This window comes from Lagenorhynchus albirostris, chromosome 8 (assembly GCF_949774975.1).
Source record: "Lagenorhynchus albirostris chromosome 8, mLagAlb1.1, whole genome shotgun sequence".
Taxonomy (NCBI): Eukaryota; Metazoa; Chordata; class Mammalia; order Artiodactyla; family Delphinidae; genus Lagenorhynchus; species Lagenorhynchus albirostris.
In genome coordinates, this window is record NC_083102.1 from 22,613,452 (window position 1) to 22,630,276 (window position 16,825).

The 16,825-nt window shown below is 40.9% G+C and overlaps 1 protein-coding gene across 2 annotated transcripts in view; it reads right to left on the reverse strand.

The window, feature by feature from the left end:
* Positions 1-247: 247 nt before the first annotated feature.
* The window catches only part of STRIP2 (striatin interacting protein 2), a 48,889-nt gene continuing 32,311 nt past the window's right edge, over positions 248-16,825 (reverse strand). Inside the window, exons 19-23 of one of the 2 annotated variants that reach the window (XM_060156704.1) lie at positions 11,222-11,326; positions 10,136-10,340; positions 7,532-7,610; positions 1,820-2,124; positions 248-354 (exon numbers count right to left, since the gene is read on the reverse strand). In XM_060156704.1, the coding sequence (XP_060012687.1) occupies positions 2,049-2,124; positions 7,532-7,610; positions 10,136-10,340; positions 11,222-11,326 (465 nt within the window). In that variant the 3' untranslated portion in view covers positions 248-354; positions 1,820-2,048. Of the gene's footprint in view, positions 355-1,819; positions 2,125-4,925; positions 7,611-10,135; positions 10,341-11,221; positions 11,327-16,825 lie in introns of those variants that run through there. The other variant, XM_060156703.1, reaches the window with a different exon arrangement.

A 16,825-nucleotide genomic window follows, 5' to 3' on the forward strand; every position in this document is an offset into this window, starting at 1 on the left:
TGCAACCAAGGGTAAGGTGTTTTTTTGTTTTCCTTCTTTTGATTGATGACCTCACTTCCAAAGGGGAGTATTTATGTACCAGGTTCTCATGCATTTGCTTTCTCTAATCATCAACAAAGCAAACCCAAGTTCCAATGACTTTTGTCTGGTAGTTTTTTTGAATACATAGGCCCTTGATATGGCAAATTCTCCTGCCTTCTGCCTGTGCTTTCTCCTCTGCTGGCGCCTTACTCCCTGGCTCACACTCCCTGTGTACACTTCTTTGGGTCATCACAACTCTCTCAGGTTAACCCCTATCGGGCTCACTCCCAAATCTGTTCTAGTCCTGCTTTTCCTGAGTTCCAGATTGGAGGTCTGAAAAAAAAGACAGAAAGCACAAGAAAGCACGATTTGTCAGTGGACAGGTGAAACATAAAATGAACGGTCTAGTGACAATTGGTACACCTTCAATGGCAGCACCATCTTCCATTGACCAAATGGGTCTTCAGCCTTTGCACTGGAGAAAGCCCTAGCATTGACCTGAAGGGAGGTGAGGAGGGCTGCTGGGGGGTGGGGCTGAAAGGCTGACTTCCTTATAACAAAGAACGCAGGTTACTGTTAGAATCAAAGGAAAATGTCATTGACAACATAAGCATTTTTCTTAAACACCAGTCCACTTAAGAATCTCTTTATGTTTAGCACTTAAGATCCGTTTATTCTACAAGAACCGAAAAAATCTTCCTGTATAAATTGGAAGATGATGTTAAATTTAGATAACTATTCAAACTCACATTGGAAAAGTACTAGTTAATTTTATGTTTATGAGTACACATCCTTATGTCTTCTTTATAAATAGTAACATTAACTGTGCTGTTCTTTAAAAATAAATTACCAGAATTAAAGTGCACATTCTTAGAATATTCAAACTTAGAATATTCTATAACTATCTTTGTTAGAAGTTACATTTAAAAATTCCTATTTATTCCTCTCTACTCTGGTGGTCGCTCTTCCTCCCTCCCTTCCTCCTTCCCTTCCTTCTCTTTTTCTTTTTATCTCATTAAGTTCAACAGTATAGCACTGTTCACTTCACCCAGTATAGCCCTCATTTTGAAGAGGAGGTTACAGAAAAAATAAAATGTTCTTTGTAGATAATCTCTGGTCAGTTACTAGGGTCCCAGCAGTGAGAACCTTGGGGTACAGTAAGACCAGGCGGGGCAGACTCAGGAAACTATCTAGAGCAGGGGTTGGCAAACTCAGTAAATATTTTAGGCTTTTCAGTTCTCATGTCCTCTTTTTTCCAACTACTCAACTCTGCTGATGTAGAATGAAAGCATTTTATAGACAACATGTAAACAAATGAGTGTGGCTGTATTGCAATAAAACTATTATGGAAACTAAAATTTGAATTTCATAGAATTTTCATGTGTCATAAAGTATTTTTTGTCTATGGATTTTTCCCCTCAACCATTTAAGAATGTGATAAAAAACCATTCTTAGCTCACAGGCTGTATAAAAATGTTGGTGGGCCAGTTTTGGCCCATGGGCTATAGTTTGCTGATCCCTGAGCTAGAGAATTTAAATGCTATTTATTATTCTTGCTGGGGGATTCTTTAATAGGGAGGGGAATGAGGTGGAAATAACCAGCAATTTTTGAACACTCATGTTTAACAAGCATTATTCTAAGCACTATTATATTGACACATTTAATCCTTACAACTCTAGAAAGTAGGTAGTGTTATTATCCCCATTTATGGATGGGGAATCTGAGACATAGAGAGATGAAATAACTAGTCAGTTATCACACAGCTAATGGAGGCAGAGCCTGGGTATAATAACTCACCAAGTTGGGTCCAGCACTGTCAATCTGAGCCCTTATGCTGCACGGCCTTTCTGGGTAAAACATCTCACATCTTCCAGCAAAGACATATTTTCACAGGCATCCACATGGAGAATCTTTGTCCTGACTCCATTAAGCATTTGAACAAAAAGTTACAGAATGTTCAAAGTAATGTTTCCATTTGGAGGCAAGGGGACAGATGGCGCTATCTTATTTAGTAAGAAAGTCACAGTCACCAAAGGTGTTTGAGCAGAGGTGGGATGACTTTTGTACTCTTGCAGTTCCTTTGAAAGACTTTATTTTCTTTTCTATAAAAGTAAAAATTTTAAATTCTTCCTTTTTGAAATTTAAATCTGGCTAATTACTGAAGGAGCAAATAGGCTGAACATCTCCCCATAGCCCACTCAGGCCCAATCTCATTCCATTTACAGGATCTGGGGGTGTCTGAATGGCCAGAAAAACTGCTTGTAGAAAATTACATTTCAGATTGCTTTGGCCTATTGCTATGAGAACTGAGTGAATCTCCCTTCACCTCATCCACCACCACAACATACACACATGCAGACGCACACACACACACCCTATTCTTCCCATCCATACCCTTTCGTATAACATTTCTTCCTAGCTAGAAAATGTCTGAAAGCAGTGTTAGGGAAGAATTATCTGATTTAATTATTTGATATATTAAATTTATAGTCATAGAAGAGAACATTGATATAGAAAAATAGATCTCCAGGATAAATGATAAGAGCAAGAATAGAACAGTACATTGTGCTTCTAATTGTAAAAAAAAAATGTCGATGAGGAGGAGATGGGTATTATCATGGGGATTTTCTGAAAGAATAAAAAATAGAAAAAAATATTGGCAGTGATTACTTCTGGGGAATGAGACAAGAGATCTGGGTTGGGAGATTACATTTTTCTTTGTGTACTTTGAAAATCATTTGAATTTTTTGCATGTATCTTAACAAAAATACCAATACATAAATGTATTCTTCAGTTTTACACATGTTCCCTCATGTCATATCCTCTACCCAAGCCTAAAACTCTTTCTTTACTTGAATCTCCTTTGACTACATCAATAGCTGCAAGTATTTTCTGGATAAAAATAACTTCCCTGGGTCTTGCCTTAAACCTCTAATACTGATAAGAGTAAATGAATCAATATTGCGATTTGTTAGTGTCTGATGAGTTTTAGTGGGTTGAATGGTGGCCCTCCAAAAGGTATGTCCATGTCCTCATCCCTGAAACCTGTGAATATGGCAAAAGATAAAGATATTTAGATTGCTTCCCTGTTGGCGCAGTGGTTGGGAATCTGCCTGCCAATGCAGGGGACACAGGTTCGAGCCCTGGTCCGGGAAGATCCCACATGCCGTGGAGCAACTGAGCTCACATGCCACAGCCGCTGAGCCTGCACTCTGGAGCCCACGAGCCACAACTACTGAGCCCACGCACCACAACTACTGAAGCCCACGGTCCTAGAGCCCGTGCTCCGCAACAGGAGAGGCCACAGCAGTGAGAAGCCCTTGCACCGCCATGAAGAGTAGCCCCCGCTCACCGCAACTAGAGAAAGCCCGTGCGCAACAAAGACCCTATGCAGCCAAAAAAAATAAATTAATTAGAAAAAAAAGTTAAGGATATTTAGGTGGTTACAGAGCTCATCAATTATAGCATCCAATGAGATCAAAGTCGTGAGTTTGATTGTTGTATGAACAAGTGTCATTTTTGTTCCAAAAGCACAGGTGAACTTTTTTTTTGGGGGGGGAGGTGCTGCACAGCTTGTGGTGTCTTAGTTCCCCAACCAGGGATTGAACCCAGGCCCTGGCAGTGAAAGCACCGAGTCCTAACCACTGGATAGCCAGGGAATTTCCCCACAGGTGCATTCTTAATCTCAGCTAGTTTTATTGTAAATATGGGTCATCTCAAGAAGGACTAGAGGAATGAATTCTAACTTACCACTACTTGGGGGAAAAACAGAAACCATCAAAACACTTGTCTTTATATAACAATGATTAATAATTGTTAGGTGGAAGAGCTGGGGATCTATGGGCAAGAAAGGTCAAGAAAGCCACACTGCAAGTATCAGCATAAAGCACTGAAATGAGTGTTTTCAAATATTCACTGGAAAGCTGTTGATATTCTCAAGAAGAATCTCTAGGGAGTTCCCTGGCGGCATAATGGTTAGGGTTCCGGGTTTTCACTGCTCTGGCCTGGTTCAGTCCCTGATGGGGGAACTGAGATCCTGCAAGCTGTGCAGTGTGGCCAAAAAAAAAAAAAAAAGGAATCTCTCAGATAGTCCCACCACCAATCTCAAGAGCTCCCTGGGAAGCTGCTCTGACTCACTGTCTACCCATATGCAACTTGCCTCCCTATAGGTAGTATGCTTCTCTGGACCAATGTTAGGCTCACCTACGTGAACTGCTTTTTGCCAGTGGACTATGAGCAATCTAACTTGTGCCACATCCAAGCAGGAGCTTTATTTATTTATTTATTATTCTGTGAGTAGTGTTTGTTCAGTTGGAATTTCTTCTTTTTTAAAAAAATATTTATTTATTGGCTGCGTCAGGTCTTAGTTGCGGTGCACGGGCTCCAGAGTGTGTGGGCTCTGTAGTTGCAGCACGCCGGCTTAGTTGCCCCGCAGATTGTGGAATCTTAGTTCCCCAACCAGGGATCGAACCCAAGTCCCCTGCATTACAAGATGGATTCTTAACCACTGGACCACCAGGGAAGTCCCCAAGCAGGAGCTTTAAATGTATTTTCGTGGTACGGTTTGCTCTTTTGCTCCTGCCCTTCACTATGAGAACAGTATGTCCCAGGTAAGGGCTATTCCATCAGCCTAGTGCCAGAATGAGACAACATACAGAGCAGAGCTAATCTAGCAAGTCAATTGAGTTGAGTAGAGCTGCAGCTGCTTGCCAGAACCAAGAACAAGAGAAAAAGGTTTGTCATAAGCCACTGAGATTTTGCAGTTGTTTATATCAGCCTAGCCCCAGGGAATACTAATGCAAGATTTTATATATTCATCTCTCTAATTATACCCTTCCTTTCTAGATCTAATGTCTTGATTCTCTTGTGTTGAAGAAGTTAAAGAACAAATTTCTAACTCCAGTACAATTCTTTTTATTAAAGTACTTCAGTAGAGAAACAGTGTTATCAACAATCAACACAAACTTTACTGAAATATTCACAAATAAAAATCTTCTACTTTATAAATCACTCAAATAATGTTCTTCTGTGTTGTAACAGTAATCACCATTGGAGGTTGGTTACTCTGATTTATTCCTAACCACACACATGTATTCTCAAATTGGGAGATTCAAATCAGTTACTGTAACATATGGGGCTGGCTATCAGTACCTGAATGCTAGTCCCAGAAAGTCAGTAGAAAAATGATGTAATTTGAAACTAATCATTTATCTTTGGTGCCTCAGTTTTTCCATCTGCACTGAGAATTTCCCTTAGAGAAGATTTATTAAAAAATATGAAATGTTAAAGTTTAGCATACATCTATGCCTTGGAAAGAATTCACGTGCTTTTTTTTTTTTTTTTTTTTTTTTTTTTGTGGTACGCGGGCCTCTCACTGTTGTGGCCTCTTCTGTTGCAGAGCACAGGCTCCGGACGCGCAGGCTCAGCGGCCATGGCTTACGGGCCCAGCCGCTCTGCGGCATGTGGGATCTTCCCGGACCAGGGCACGAACCTGTGTCCCCTGCATCAGCAGGCGGACTCTCAACCACCGCGCCACCAGGGAAGCCCACGTGCATATTTTTAAGAGGATAACTTATCTGCTCTTGATTAAATTAAATACTATATACTATTTATTCAAAATAAATAGACTGATAATTGTTCTTTTCTTGAAAGTTGTCTTTTCACTTAAATCACATTAAAATCATAGGTTAATAGGGTTCAATAGTGTTCAGTAATGATATACTCAGTAAATTACTTTAATTGCAATGAGGACTGCTGTCCTACTCAGACAAAATTTACAGACTATTTTAAGTTTCATCCATTACATACTTACATTCTTCATGACCTCACCATAAAAACAGAAATCCTGCTACCCGTAAAGCACAAAGGGGTGAAATTCAAGCTATAATCAGAATTTTGGTATAGTTCCTTTGGAAATCATTAGCAATCTATCCTGACTTCAAAAGAGACTGTGGTTGACAAAGGATGGAGTAAATAAGCTGATTTTGACTAGACGTCCTGGCACAATTAAAGTGGCCTGGTGCTATCATAAAAAACATTCAGTAGTGTCCATGTTGCAGGGTGGGGGCATTTAAAGTAAAAAAGCTTGAAAGTATAGATGCCATAATTCTGAGGACGGAAGAGAAATAAGATGATCCTGATTGAATCAGAAACTTTTCTAAAAACCGTGTTTCGGTTGGGAAGACTGTGATTCTGCTGTAAAAGGGAGAAGTTTAAAGAGGTTGGTACAACAACCCTTACATTTTCAAAGAAATGTGTAATACTTCTAGGTAGAAACAGTATTGCTAAATACCCACATGACACTTTGAAACTGTTAGCAGTAAAAAGGGAAAAAAAATCATTTATCAACATAGGAGACAAAGAAAAATGGTAACCTGTGATGCTCTCGCTGTTCTATTCAATTAAAAAAATAAATCGATCACAAGCACAAATGGACATGCCATCTCAATAAATAAAACCTTCTGTAGATAACTTGTCATTTAAAAATGAATTAGATGAAAAGAATAATTTTCTGCAATGTACTCAAGTCATTTTAAGACTGAAATAGTTTCAGAAAAACATGAAACATCCTTAGAGGAGGCCTGACTGTTTTGTACTGGTTGTGGCAGAGCACTCCATGCCCTATACAGAGTACACAAGGAAATACTTTTCACACTGAACATAGATCTCTTAATAAAGAAAAACACTACACAATATACCTTTCTATAACATGCAGTATTTAGGTAATAGTAAATCATCATCCTTCACAAAGAAGATGCAGTTGCTCTAAAAATCATCTCAGAGCTAATGATTTTAGAAAGAGGTGAGCGTCAGAATTTTAAATTTAAAATACAGACTTAATTTCAAAGTTGGGTTTGCCAAACCTCTGGTAATCCAGGGTGAGCAAGAAGGAAATGTTCTCCCTATTTTATGACCTGCACTTCCCATTACCTATGATGAATGCCATGAGTCAAATGCCATAGTAAACTTATTCTCACTTTTGGGGCCAGCAAAGGCTAGTGTGGTTCTAGGCAAGACGAAAGCAGGGAGCAGTCCCACAAAAGAGCCTGTCCAGGACTGATCCAGCAGGAGATTTCAAGGGCAACTGGGCACCCAAATGACCCCAGGGCAATTAGATCAATTTTTTATCACTCAGGCTCCCAGCCTTGTATTATATCTCCAGGCCTAACTGCTCCCATAATAGTCCTGAACTACACTGGATGTCCTAAGGCTGGGTCACTGCTACCCTGGACAAGCACTCCTAGAGCTGGAAACAAAGGCTGAGTGGGCAGGGTAGGCAGAGCACCATTTATTGGAGCCAACCCCCATCTATCAGATGCCTGTTGACAAGAGCTCAGTCAATGATTCTGGAGCAGCTCCTCCCAACAGATGGGCTGTGAAAAAACCTCTCTCTCCAGCCAGAGCTCATATGAGTAGTGGAAATCCTCAGGCAGATCCAACCTCTGCCCCAGCACACTCTGCAGGCAGTTATCCACAGGTGAAAACTCAGAGTCCTGGGGTCTGTCATACCGGCGGCTGTTAAAAGCCTCAATGTTGGCCCTCAAGGTGCATTCTTCTGCTTGGAAGTCCCACGGCCTGGCATCGATGTCTGTGTTGGGAAGATTAGAAAGAAAAAGATGTATACATCTCAGGACACTGTTCCTCTTAGCACAGAGCATGGTCTATGGGATACCAACAATGCAACTGCTCAGAATTTCCTTTTTTGTAAAAAGCAATGTACAAAGTAAGTATATAACACGCTGCCAGTCAGGTTTAAAAAATATACACATGCCCACATACATATGCTTATATATGCAGAGACTATCTTTGGAAGAGTCTAGAAACTGGTTAACAGTGATTACCGCTGAGAAGGAAATGAGGGCCCTGAGGGAGGTAGACTTCTTTTTATTGTATTTCCTTTCCATTATTTCACTTTCTTGCTAGTTATATGTATTATATTTTCCAAAACAGCAACTCGGTTCCCTTTATTGAACTTTCCTTAGGAATAGGAGTTTCCCACTTGAACAAAATCACAGTTTTCAAGGAATGGTAAGAGGCAGGAAGGGGCACAACAAGGAGAACCAGAATGAACCAGTTACTGAAGACTTTCCTGATTCCATGGAACCTCCTCCAGCACACAAAAAATCTATATGCAGCTTATGTTAAGATTATGAGGTGGGGCTTCCCTGGTGGTGCAGTGGTTAAGAATCCGCCTGTCAATGCAGGGGACACGGGTTCGAGTCCTGGTCTGGGAAGATCCAACATGCCACAGAGCAACTAAGCCCGTGTGCCACAACTACTGAGCCCACGTGCCACAACTACTGAGCCCACGCGCCTAGAGCCCATGCTCTGCAACAAGAGAAGCCACCACAATGAGAAGCCCACACACCGCAACGAAGAGGAGCCCCCGCTAGCCACAACTAGAGCAAGCCCGCGCACAGCAACAAAGACCCAACGCAGCCAAAAAAAAAAAAAAGAAGCAAGCAGACAAATCCAGAAGGTGGATATTCTGCAGAACAACTGGCCTAGTTCTTCAATTATGTCAGTGTTATGGGCGGGGGAAAAGAACCCTGCTAGATTCAAAACAAGTAAAAGGATATAACAATCAGATGAAATTTGCGGTCCTGGGTTGGATTATGACTTGGAAAAGAATAGCTTTAAAGAATATTTTGGGGCAACTGGGAAATTCTGAACATGGACTTGATTATTAGATAAAATGAAAATGTACTGATATAGAAAGGTAGAAATAATGTTAACTAAAAAGAGAAAATTATACACAACACTGTAAAGCAACTATACTCCAATTAAAATTAATTAAAAAAAGAGAAGATTACAAAATAGCATACACAATTTGCTTTCACTTAAATAAAATGTAGGGCTTCCCTGGTGGCGTAGTGGTTAAGAATCTGCCTGCCAATGCAGGGGACACAGGTTCGAGTCCTGGTCTGGGAAGATCCAACATGCCACAGAGCAACTAAGCCCGTGTGCCACAACTACTGAGCCTGTGCTCTAGAGCCTGTGAACCACAACTACTGAGCCCACATGCCACAACTACTGAAGCTCACGCGCCTATAGCCCGTGGTCCACAACAAGAGAAGCCACCACAATGAGAAGCCCACACACCACAACGAAGAGTAGCCCCCGCTTGCCAGAACTAGAGGAAGCCCATGCGCAGCATGAAGACCCAATGCAACCAAAAATAATAATAATAATAAATAAATAAATAAATAAAATGTATGTGTATATGTAGAGGAAAAAATCTGTATGAACATACAATAAGATTTTGGTGGCAATCTTTGGACGGTTCAAATATGGCATAAATATGGTAATATTGTAAAGTGTTTGCTTCCTTGTATTTTCTAACTGCTTTGTAATAATAAAAGGTTATTTTATTTTTAAAAATCTCTCAGAGAGACTGTCATACACAGTGAAATAAGTCAGAAAGAGAAAAACAAATACCGTATACTAACACATATATATGGAACCTAAAAAAAGAAAATAAATGGTTCTGAAGAACCTAGGGGCAGGACAGGAATAAATACGCAGATGTAGAGAATGGACTTGAGGACATGGGGAGGGGGAAGGGTAAGCTGGGACGAAGTGAGAGAGTGGCATGGACATATATACACTACCAAATGTAAAATAGTTAGTGGTAAGCAACCGCATAGCACAGGGAGATCAGCTCTGTGCTTTGTGTCCACCTAGAGGGGTGGGATAGGGAGGGCGGGAGGGAGATGCAAGAGGGAGGGGATATGGGGATGTATACATATAGCTGATTCACTTTGTTATACAGCAGAAACGAACACACCATTGTAAAGAAATTATACTCCAATAAAGATGTTAAAAAAAAAATCTCTCAGAGAAACCTGTCACTTAAAGGAATGTTTTGAAAAGGGGTAATTATCCCTCAATTGACTTGTTCTATAAAATGGATTTTCATAGTTTACATGGGACAGGGTACGTGCTGGAATTTGAGGCAGCGCCTTAACGTTTGTTGTAATAGCACCTGACTATAATCATATATTTTCTCATCTAAAATATGTAACAATTCATACCAAAAGAGTAGAGACGCCTGTTTAGTTTTGTTTCAATCCTGGGCAACTCCCAGAGGTCAAAAGCTCTGAGAATACTCACCATTCCCATAAGCCCAGTCATCATTCATGCGGTGGCGTACTTTCTGATAAATGGCTGACATGGTTTTCATGTTGCTTTTCCTCCACTGGCGCCCGAGGTACTTGGTCTGTATTTTTAGCAGCTTCAGCACATAAAGTTGCAGCATGGCCTGTTTGACCTTGAGGGCCCGCTTTAAGATTGGAGCAGATTTAAACACTACCAGCATCTGCCCATTTAAAGAGGGATAAGAATGAAGAAAGATATGGATCTAAAGTTTCTTTGGAATTTCCAACTCACAGAAAAATTAAGCCAAACCTGGCTAACCTCAGACTACCCTGGGGAGCTTTGGAAAATCTATGGTCCAAGCTCCACTTAGACTTAGTCTTTAAGAACAGAGGAAGCACTCCATTTATATTTCACAATTCAAAATTTCTAATATTCAAAGTGCAAAAAAATTTTGTCAGCCACACATCCCCTTTCCACTGTTACCAGTTTTCTGTGTATCCTCTGGAGATAATTCTATGTATGTGTATGTTACTTTTATTAACAAAAATGATAGCAACTACATACCCTTTCACCTTGTTCCATACCTTGATTTTTTTTGAATTTTATTTATTTATTTTTATTTTTTATACAGCAGGTCCTTGATTTTTATTTAACAATATATTTGAAAATTATTCCACAGCAGTACAGAACCATCGCATTCTTTTTAATGATTGTATTAATATTCTATTATAAGGATGTACATAAATAATTTAACCAGTTGGTATTAATGAGCATTTACGTTTTTTCCAATCTTTCATGATTACAAAAACTGCTGCAGTGAATAATCTTAGACTTGTATCATTTGAGATGCGTGACTATAATCCAAAATACAATGCTAACTTCCCTACCAGAGCTGCCCTGAGGGAGGGTCCATATTCAGCTCCCTGAAAAGAAATGGACCGGTAAATAATTATCATAGAATAAGTAACCAGAATTAGGAGGTGCTAAGTCTTATGGAGCGTTCAGTGTCTATCTATAAAGCTCGCAAAGCGAGAAGTCCATATTTACTAAAGATAAAAAAAACCCAATTAGGTGGACACCATGATCTGAAGCTCCACTCACCATGGTTCTGGAATGCTTCCATTTGGTCAGTTTATTGAGCAGCCTCAGAAGGTTGATGCAGGAAAAGAGGTTCCTCCAGCAGAACTGGTTGTTGTCTCCAGCTTCCTGTAATAAGGCATGCTCATCATTATCTCAACACCTATAAGGCATTCCTTCCCACAGAAGTATGGAAGTCACTGTTGGTCAGTTTAGGTGAGGCCTTCCATATGAAATGCTACCTCCTTTCCATCCCGCTCTTCACACAGTCAGGCATGCAATATTCTTCAACTGAAAACACACAGCTGCCAATCCTAGAAGACTCTGTACCTAGAGCAAGTACTGGCTAGAAAGATGGTACATGAACATAGAAACTTCATTTAAGCAAGCTTTCTTGTGTAGCTTTCTGCTTTAACATCAGAAAAGAGATGATAGAATTTTGCCCCCATATACTCTACACTTAATTAAGCTATGTTTATAATTGCTAAGAGTTATTCTGGTAGATTTCAAACTATTGGGTTGGCCAAAAATTTCGTCCGGGTTTTGTAAGTTACAGAAAAACCCGAACGAACTTTTTGGCCAATCCTATATATTGTATGGATCTGATATTCATTACAATTAATTCTTGAAAAAATCAACCTCCACCCTCCTTTATCAAACCATATTGCAGTAAACTGCTTCATTCTCTAGCATGGAAGGAAAAACGGCAGATGGCTTATTGGAACCAGGTGTTTCTCTTGAATGTTTCTTGATAGCTTGTGAGCACCCAACCAGAGATAACAGATGGATGTCAGATCAGAAACAGGTAACTACTCATAGAAACATCTTTCAGGGACAAAAATAAGAGTCTGGGCTTTGGGGCTTGCACCTATATACTGGTGTCAGAAGCTATATAAATCAATTAACACACTTGGTGGTCAAACTAACATCTTGGAAATTTCTCACGTCTACAATGTGAGAGAATGTAGGAGTGGGAGATGTGTAGAAGTGAACTGCTTACTGGTGAGTGGAAGATTACCCCCTCCTCTCCCAAATTAATTTGAAGCAAGCAAGGCAGACATACATCAACTGTGGAATGAACAGCCAAGACTTTTGAGAATATTAGGCTCTCCTAAGAAAGAAATAAGACTGAGGATCAAAAAGGTGCAGGGAAACTTTTCAGAAATATTGTTTAGAAATAATGTTCTCCTGCGAATTCCCTGGTGGCCCAGCACTTAGGACTCACCACTTTCACTGCAGGGGCCCAAGTTCGATCCCTGGTCAGGGAACTAAGATTTCACAAGCCGTGCGGCACGGCCAAAAATAATAATGTTCTTCTTCCTCTAGCAAATGTTCAATATTGTGTTTAGAACTAGTCCCAGGAAAGCTGTTTTTTCTTTTTTTTTTTTTTTTTGCGGTACGCGGGCCTCTCACTGCTGCGGCCTCTCCCGTTGCAGAGCACAGGCTCCGGACGCGCAGGCCCAGCAGCCAAGGCCCACGGGCCCAGTCGCTCCGCGGCATGCGGGACCCTCCCGGACCGGGGCACAAACCCCCGTCCCCTGCATCGGCAGGCAGACCCCCAACCACTGCGCCACCAGGGAAGCCCGCTATCTGTTTTGTTCTAAGAGAGACTTCCATGGGAGCCTCCACTCTAGTGCAAAACAGATCAGGTTTTATAGCTGTTACATTTTGTGTGGCTAACAGAGGAGACAGACTCCTAAATGCTTATGTTTTAAAAAGAAGCAGGGGAAACAAAAACATAAGAGAGAAGTAAGTATATTTCAGCTGTGAGCTTTCTTCATCCTGACTTCTAATACGGTAGCTGCATAAAAAGACTTGCATCCCTTGTGGGATATGGGAGTAGTGGCATGGTCTTGGAGAAGCGGCACTGGAGTAGGCACCAGGACACACGGGTTATGGCTTCAGCCCTGGCTGTATCACCTTAGGCAAGTAATTTCCCTGTTTCCTGTAAGAGGCTGAACTAAGATAACCTTTAAGATCCTTTTATCTCTGACCATTCAATAATTCTGTGGCTTACTTTCTCCAGTTGGCTTAAAAGTTAAAGTTTTGAGGGAGAGAATGCTGATTGTGGCTGCCTTTTTCTCAGAGCTGAGTCTCAAGAGTCCCAAGAGCTGCCCCAGTCCCCTTCTGAAGGTAGTCTCACCTGCCCAGGGCCCTTCCCTCTGATAATGCTTCCCTGATGTCCATAACTAGCCCCACTTCTTGCATCACCAGATGCTGCCTGGAGTGGGCACTGAAAGCACACACGCTGGTCAGCGGCTCTCCCTGGAGAGCTGAGTCCAGGCTTGTTGTCTTCTTTGCTGGAGCCCTGCTCAAACCTTCTCCCTTCTTCCAACCCAACAAATAATCTTTTTCCCAGAAAAAGGTCCATGGGTGCCCTTTCAGAATTGCCTGTCTTGAGAGTTTTTTCTTTTTATGTTCATTTAAAGCAGGTTTGGGCTTCCCCGGTGGCACAGTGGTTAAGAATCTGCCTGCCAGTGCAGGGGATATGGGTTCGAGCCCTGGTCCGGGAAGATCCCACATGCCGCGGAGCAACTAAGCCCGTGCGCCACAGCTACTGAGCCTGTGCTCTAGAGCCCGCGTTCCAAAACTATTGAAGCCTGTGCACCTAGAGCCCATGCTCCACAATAAGAGAAGCCACCGCAATGAGAAGCCCGCACATCACAATGAAGAGTAGCGCCTGCTCACAGTAATAAAGAAAGCCCGTGTGCAGCAACGAAGACCCAAAGCAACCAAAACCAAATAAATAAATTTATAAAACTAGCTAACTAAATAAAGCAGGTTACCTTCTTCCTTCCTCTTTTTTTTTTTTTTCAGGACTCAGCATATTAATTAAGATGCAAACTTCTTCATGGGGATATATTTTGTGAACAGCAGCACTTGGCTGTATTCTCTTGTTCCTGGTACTTAGCAGTATCCAAAGCAAGACCTTTACTCACTTTCAACCAGCTAAAATTAAAAAAGAATTGCCCTGGGGCTTCCCTGGTGGCGCAGTGGTTGAGAGTCCGCCTGCCAATGCAGGGGACGCGGGTTCGTGCCCCGGTCCGGGAAGATCCCACATGCCACGGAGCGGCTGCGCCTGTGAGCCATGGCCGCTGAGCCTGCGCGTCCGGAGCCTGTGCTCCGCGACGGGAGAGGCCACAGCGGTGAGAGGCCCGCGTACCGCAAAAAAAAAAAAAAAAAAAAATTGCCCATGTTCCACTCTCACAAATAAATATTTGTTTGCATACACATTTGGTCTGAAGATTCAGTTTAGCAACCACATCCTACCCTTTCAGAGCATTTCTAAGGCCCTACAAGGGTTCTACTCTCAAAGATCCATCCATAGCTCAGCTGAGTGAGCCAAGCCAAATAAAAACCCACGCTCTAGACTTCCCTGGTGGTCCAGTGGTAAAGAATCCGCCTTCCAATGCAGGGGACGCGGGTTCGATCTCTGGTCGGGGAACTAAGACCCCAGATGCTGCAGGGCAACTAAGCCCGTGCACCACAACTACTGAGCTCTGGCGCCTCAATTAGAGAGCCTGTGTGCCACGAACTACAGAGCCCATGTGCTCTGGAGCCTGCGTGCCACAACTAGAGAAGAGAAAACCCACACGCCACAACTAGAGAGAAGCCCGTGCTCCGCAACGAAGAACCCACGTGCCACAACGAAGGATTCCGCATGCCTCAACGAAGATCCCGCATGCCGCAGCTAATACCCGACACAGCCAGATAAATAAATAAAGTTAAAATGTTAAAGAAAAAGAAAATATATTAAAAAAAACAGGCTTAAGACAATTAAGTGGATAATTAACTCAGACGACTGTGGGAAGGAAGAACAGAGTGTTTCTTCCTTTTGTACTGAGGAAATCAGATTGGTTAGAATCTGAGCACTGGAAGAGACTTAGCTGTTCTAGTCCAATGCTGTTATCCATAGAAGCAAAACCTGAGGCCCAGAAAGAGGAAGGTGGTCTGGCCAAGGTCACATGGTAAGTGCCCCAACCAGGGCTTGAACATAGATTTCCAGTATTTACTGAATTCTAACACTTTGTCTTTATTTACTGTTCATCTTCTGATTAAGTTACTGCTAGGTTAAGGACCCAGATCTAGGTATCGTAAGAGTTATGATTCTCAAAAGTGATGTGAGGACGTATGGAGGAAGGAGAAAAGAAAATTTCAGAGTCATTTGGGGAGCTTTAGCAAACTACTTGTGCCCTGGGAGGGACCTGGGCATGTGAGTTTAAAAAATCACCCCATTACAGAAAGGGTGACAACCAGGAAAATAGATAAAATGCAAAAAAACCATTTATCCATGGTTCTTCCTCTGTATAAATACCTCATGGAAAATGGATATATACCTTATGATATGTTCACATTTTGTCTAGGATAGAGAAACAATAATGCTAATGGTGATATTGCTTTTAAATAGTGATGGTGAATGTCAAAACAAAGACTTTTATTTAAGGAGGTCACAAATCACTGGTTAAATAATGCCTAAAAGGAATGCTAGAGACCTTAATACCTGAACAAAAAGAAAACAAAAATAAAAACAATAACAAAAATCTTCTGGAATATCTGTAAATATCTGGATTAGGAAGTTATAAAAACTAATAAACATAGATGAAAGGATCAGGTATATAAATTTAAGTGATATGAACATATTTTTATAGGTATTTCTGAATATAAATCATACCCAAATTTGAAGAATTTTGCAATGAACTACCTTTTAAGAATTAACTTAATAATTTCACTTGCCTAGATCTGAAAGGAAATGACAAATATTTCTTTGCAAATGGCTAGGCCATGCAAATTCTTACCCTCTGCTTTGGACAACACTTCACCACTCCACCTGCTTCCATATCAGTAGAGGGTAAGACTGGGCAAGATACTAAGAAACTTCTAGGTCTGATACTCAATGACTCCAAAATATAATGTGTATTTAGTTAGAAATTATAAATGCATTGTTGTAATAACATGATATATGTTATAAATTACATATAAAGTAAAAAAGGATATTAATACATACAAAAGGTCTAATATATCCCACCCCTAAAGCATCATGTTGCACACCCTATTTTTCATACCATTGCTCTAAACAACCATCCAGATGCTGAGCATCCTACAGTACTTGAGGCCATACCCACTGCCTTCTCTAGCAACCTCCTTCTAAAGACCATACCTAACTTCCACACAATCATACATTCACCATCCTTCTCTTATGTTTGGAATTTAATTTTTTCCTAGTTTAGTGGATTGAATTTGAATACAGACTTTTGGAGATCTAGAAATTGTAAGGCTTCCTGCACTAGGTAGGTGAGGAAACTCTTCAGTACATGAGTAAAGATGGCCTATTGTAGAGCTAGATATTTTGACAAGATGAGAAGACCATAGAAATTAATGTGCCATTAACTTTGCCTTTATTTCATGTCCATTATATGTGTAGTTGGAATTCCAAATGAAGTTGAACTCAGTTCAAATACAGAAAACTGAGAAAATATGAATCAAGACTACCTTAGCCAAGTAATTCCACTTCTAGGAATCTATCTTAAGGAAATAATCAGAGATGAGGGCAAAGATTCATGAGTAAGGATGTTCATTTTGGATTTATACAAAGAACATTGAAATAAATGCCCAACAATAGTAGAAAAA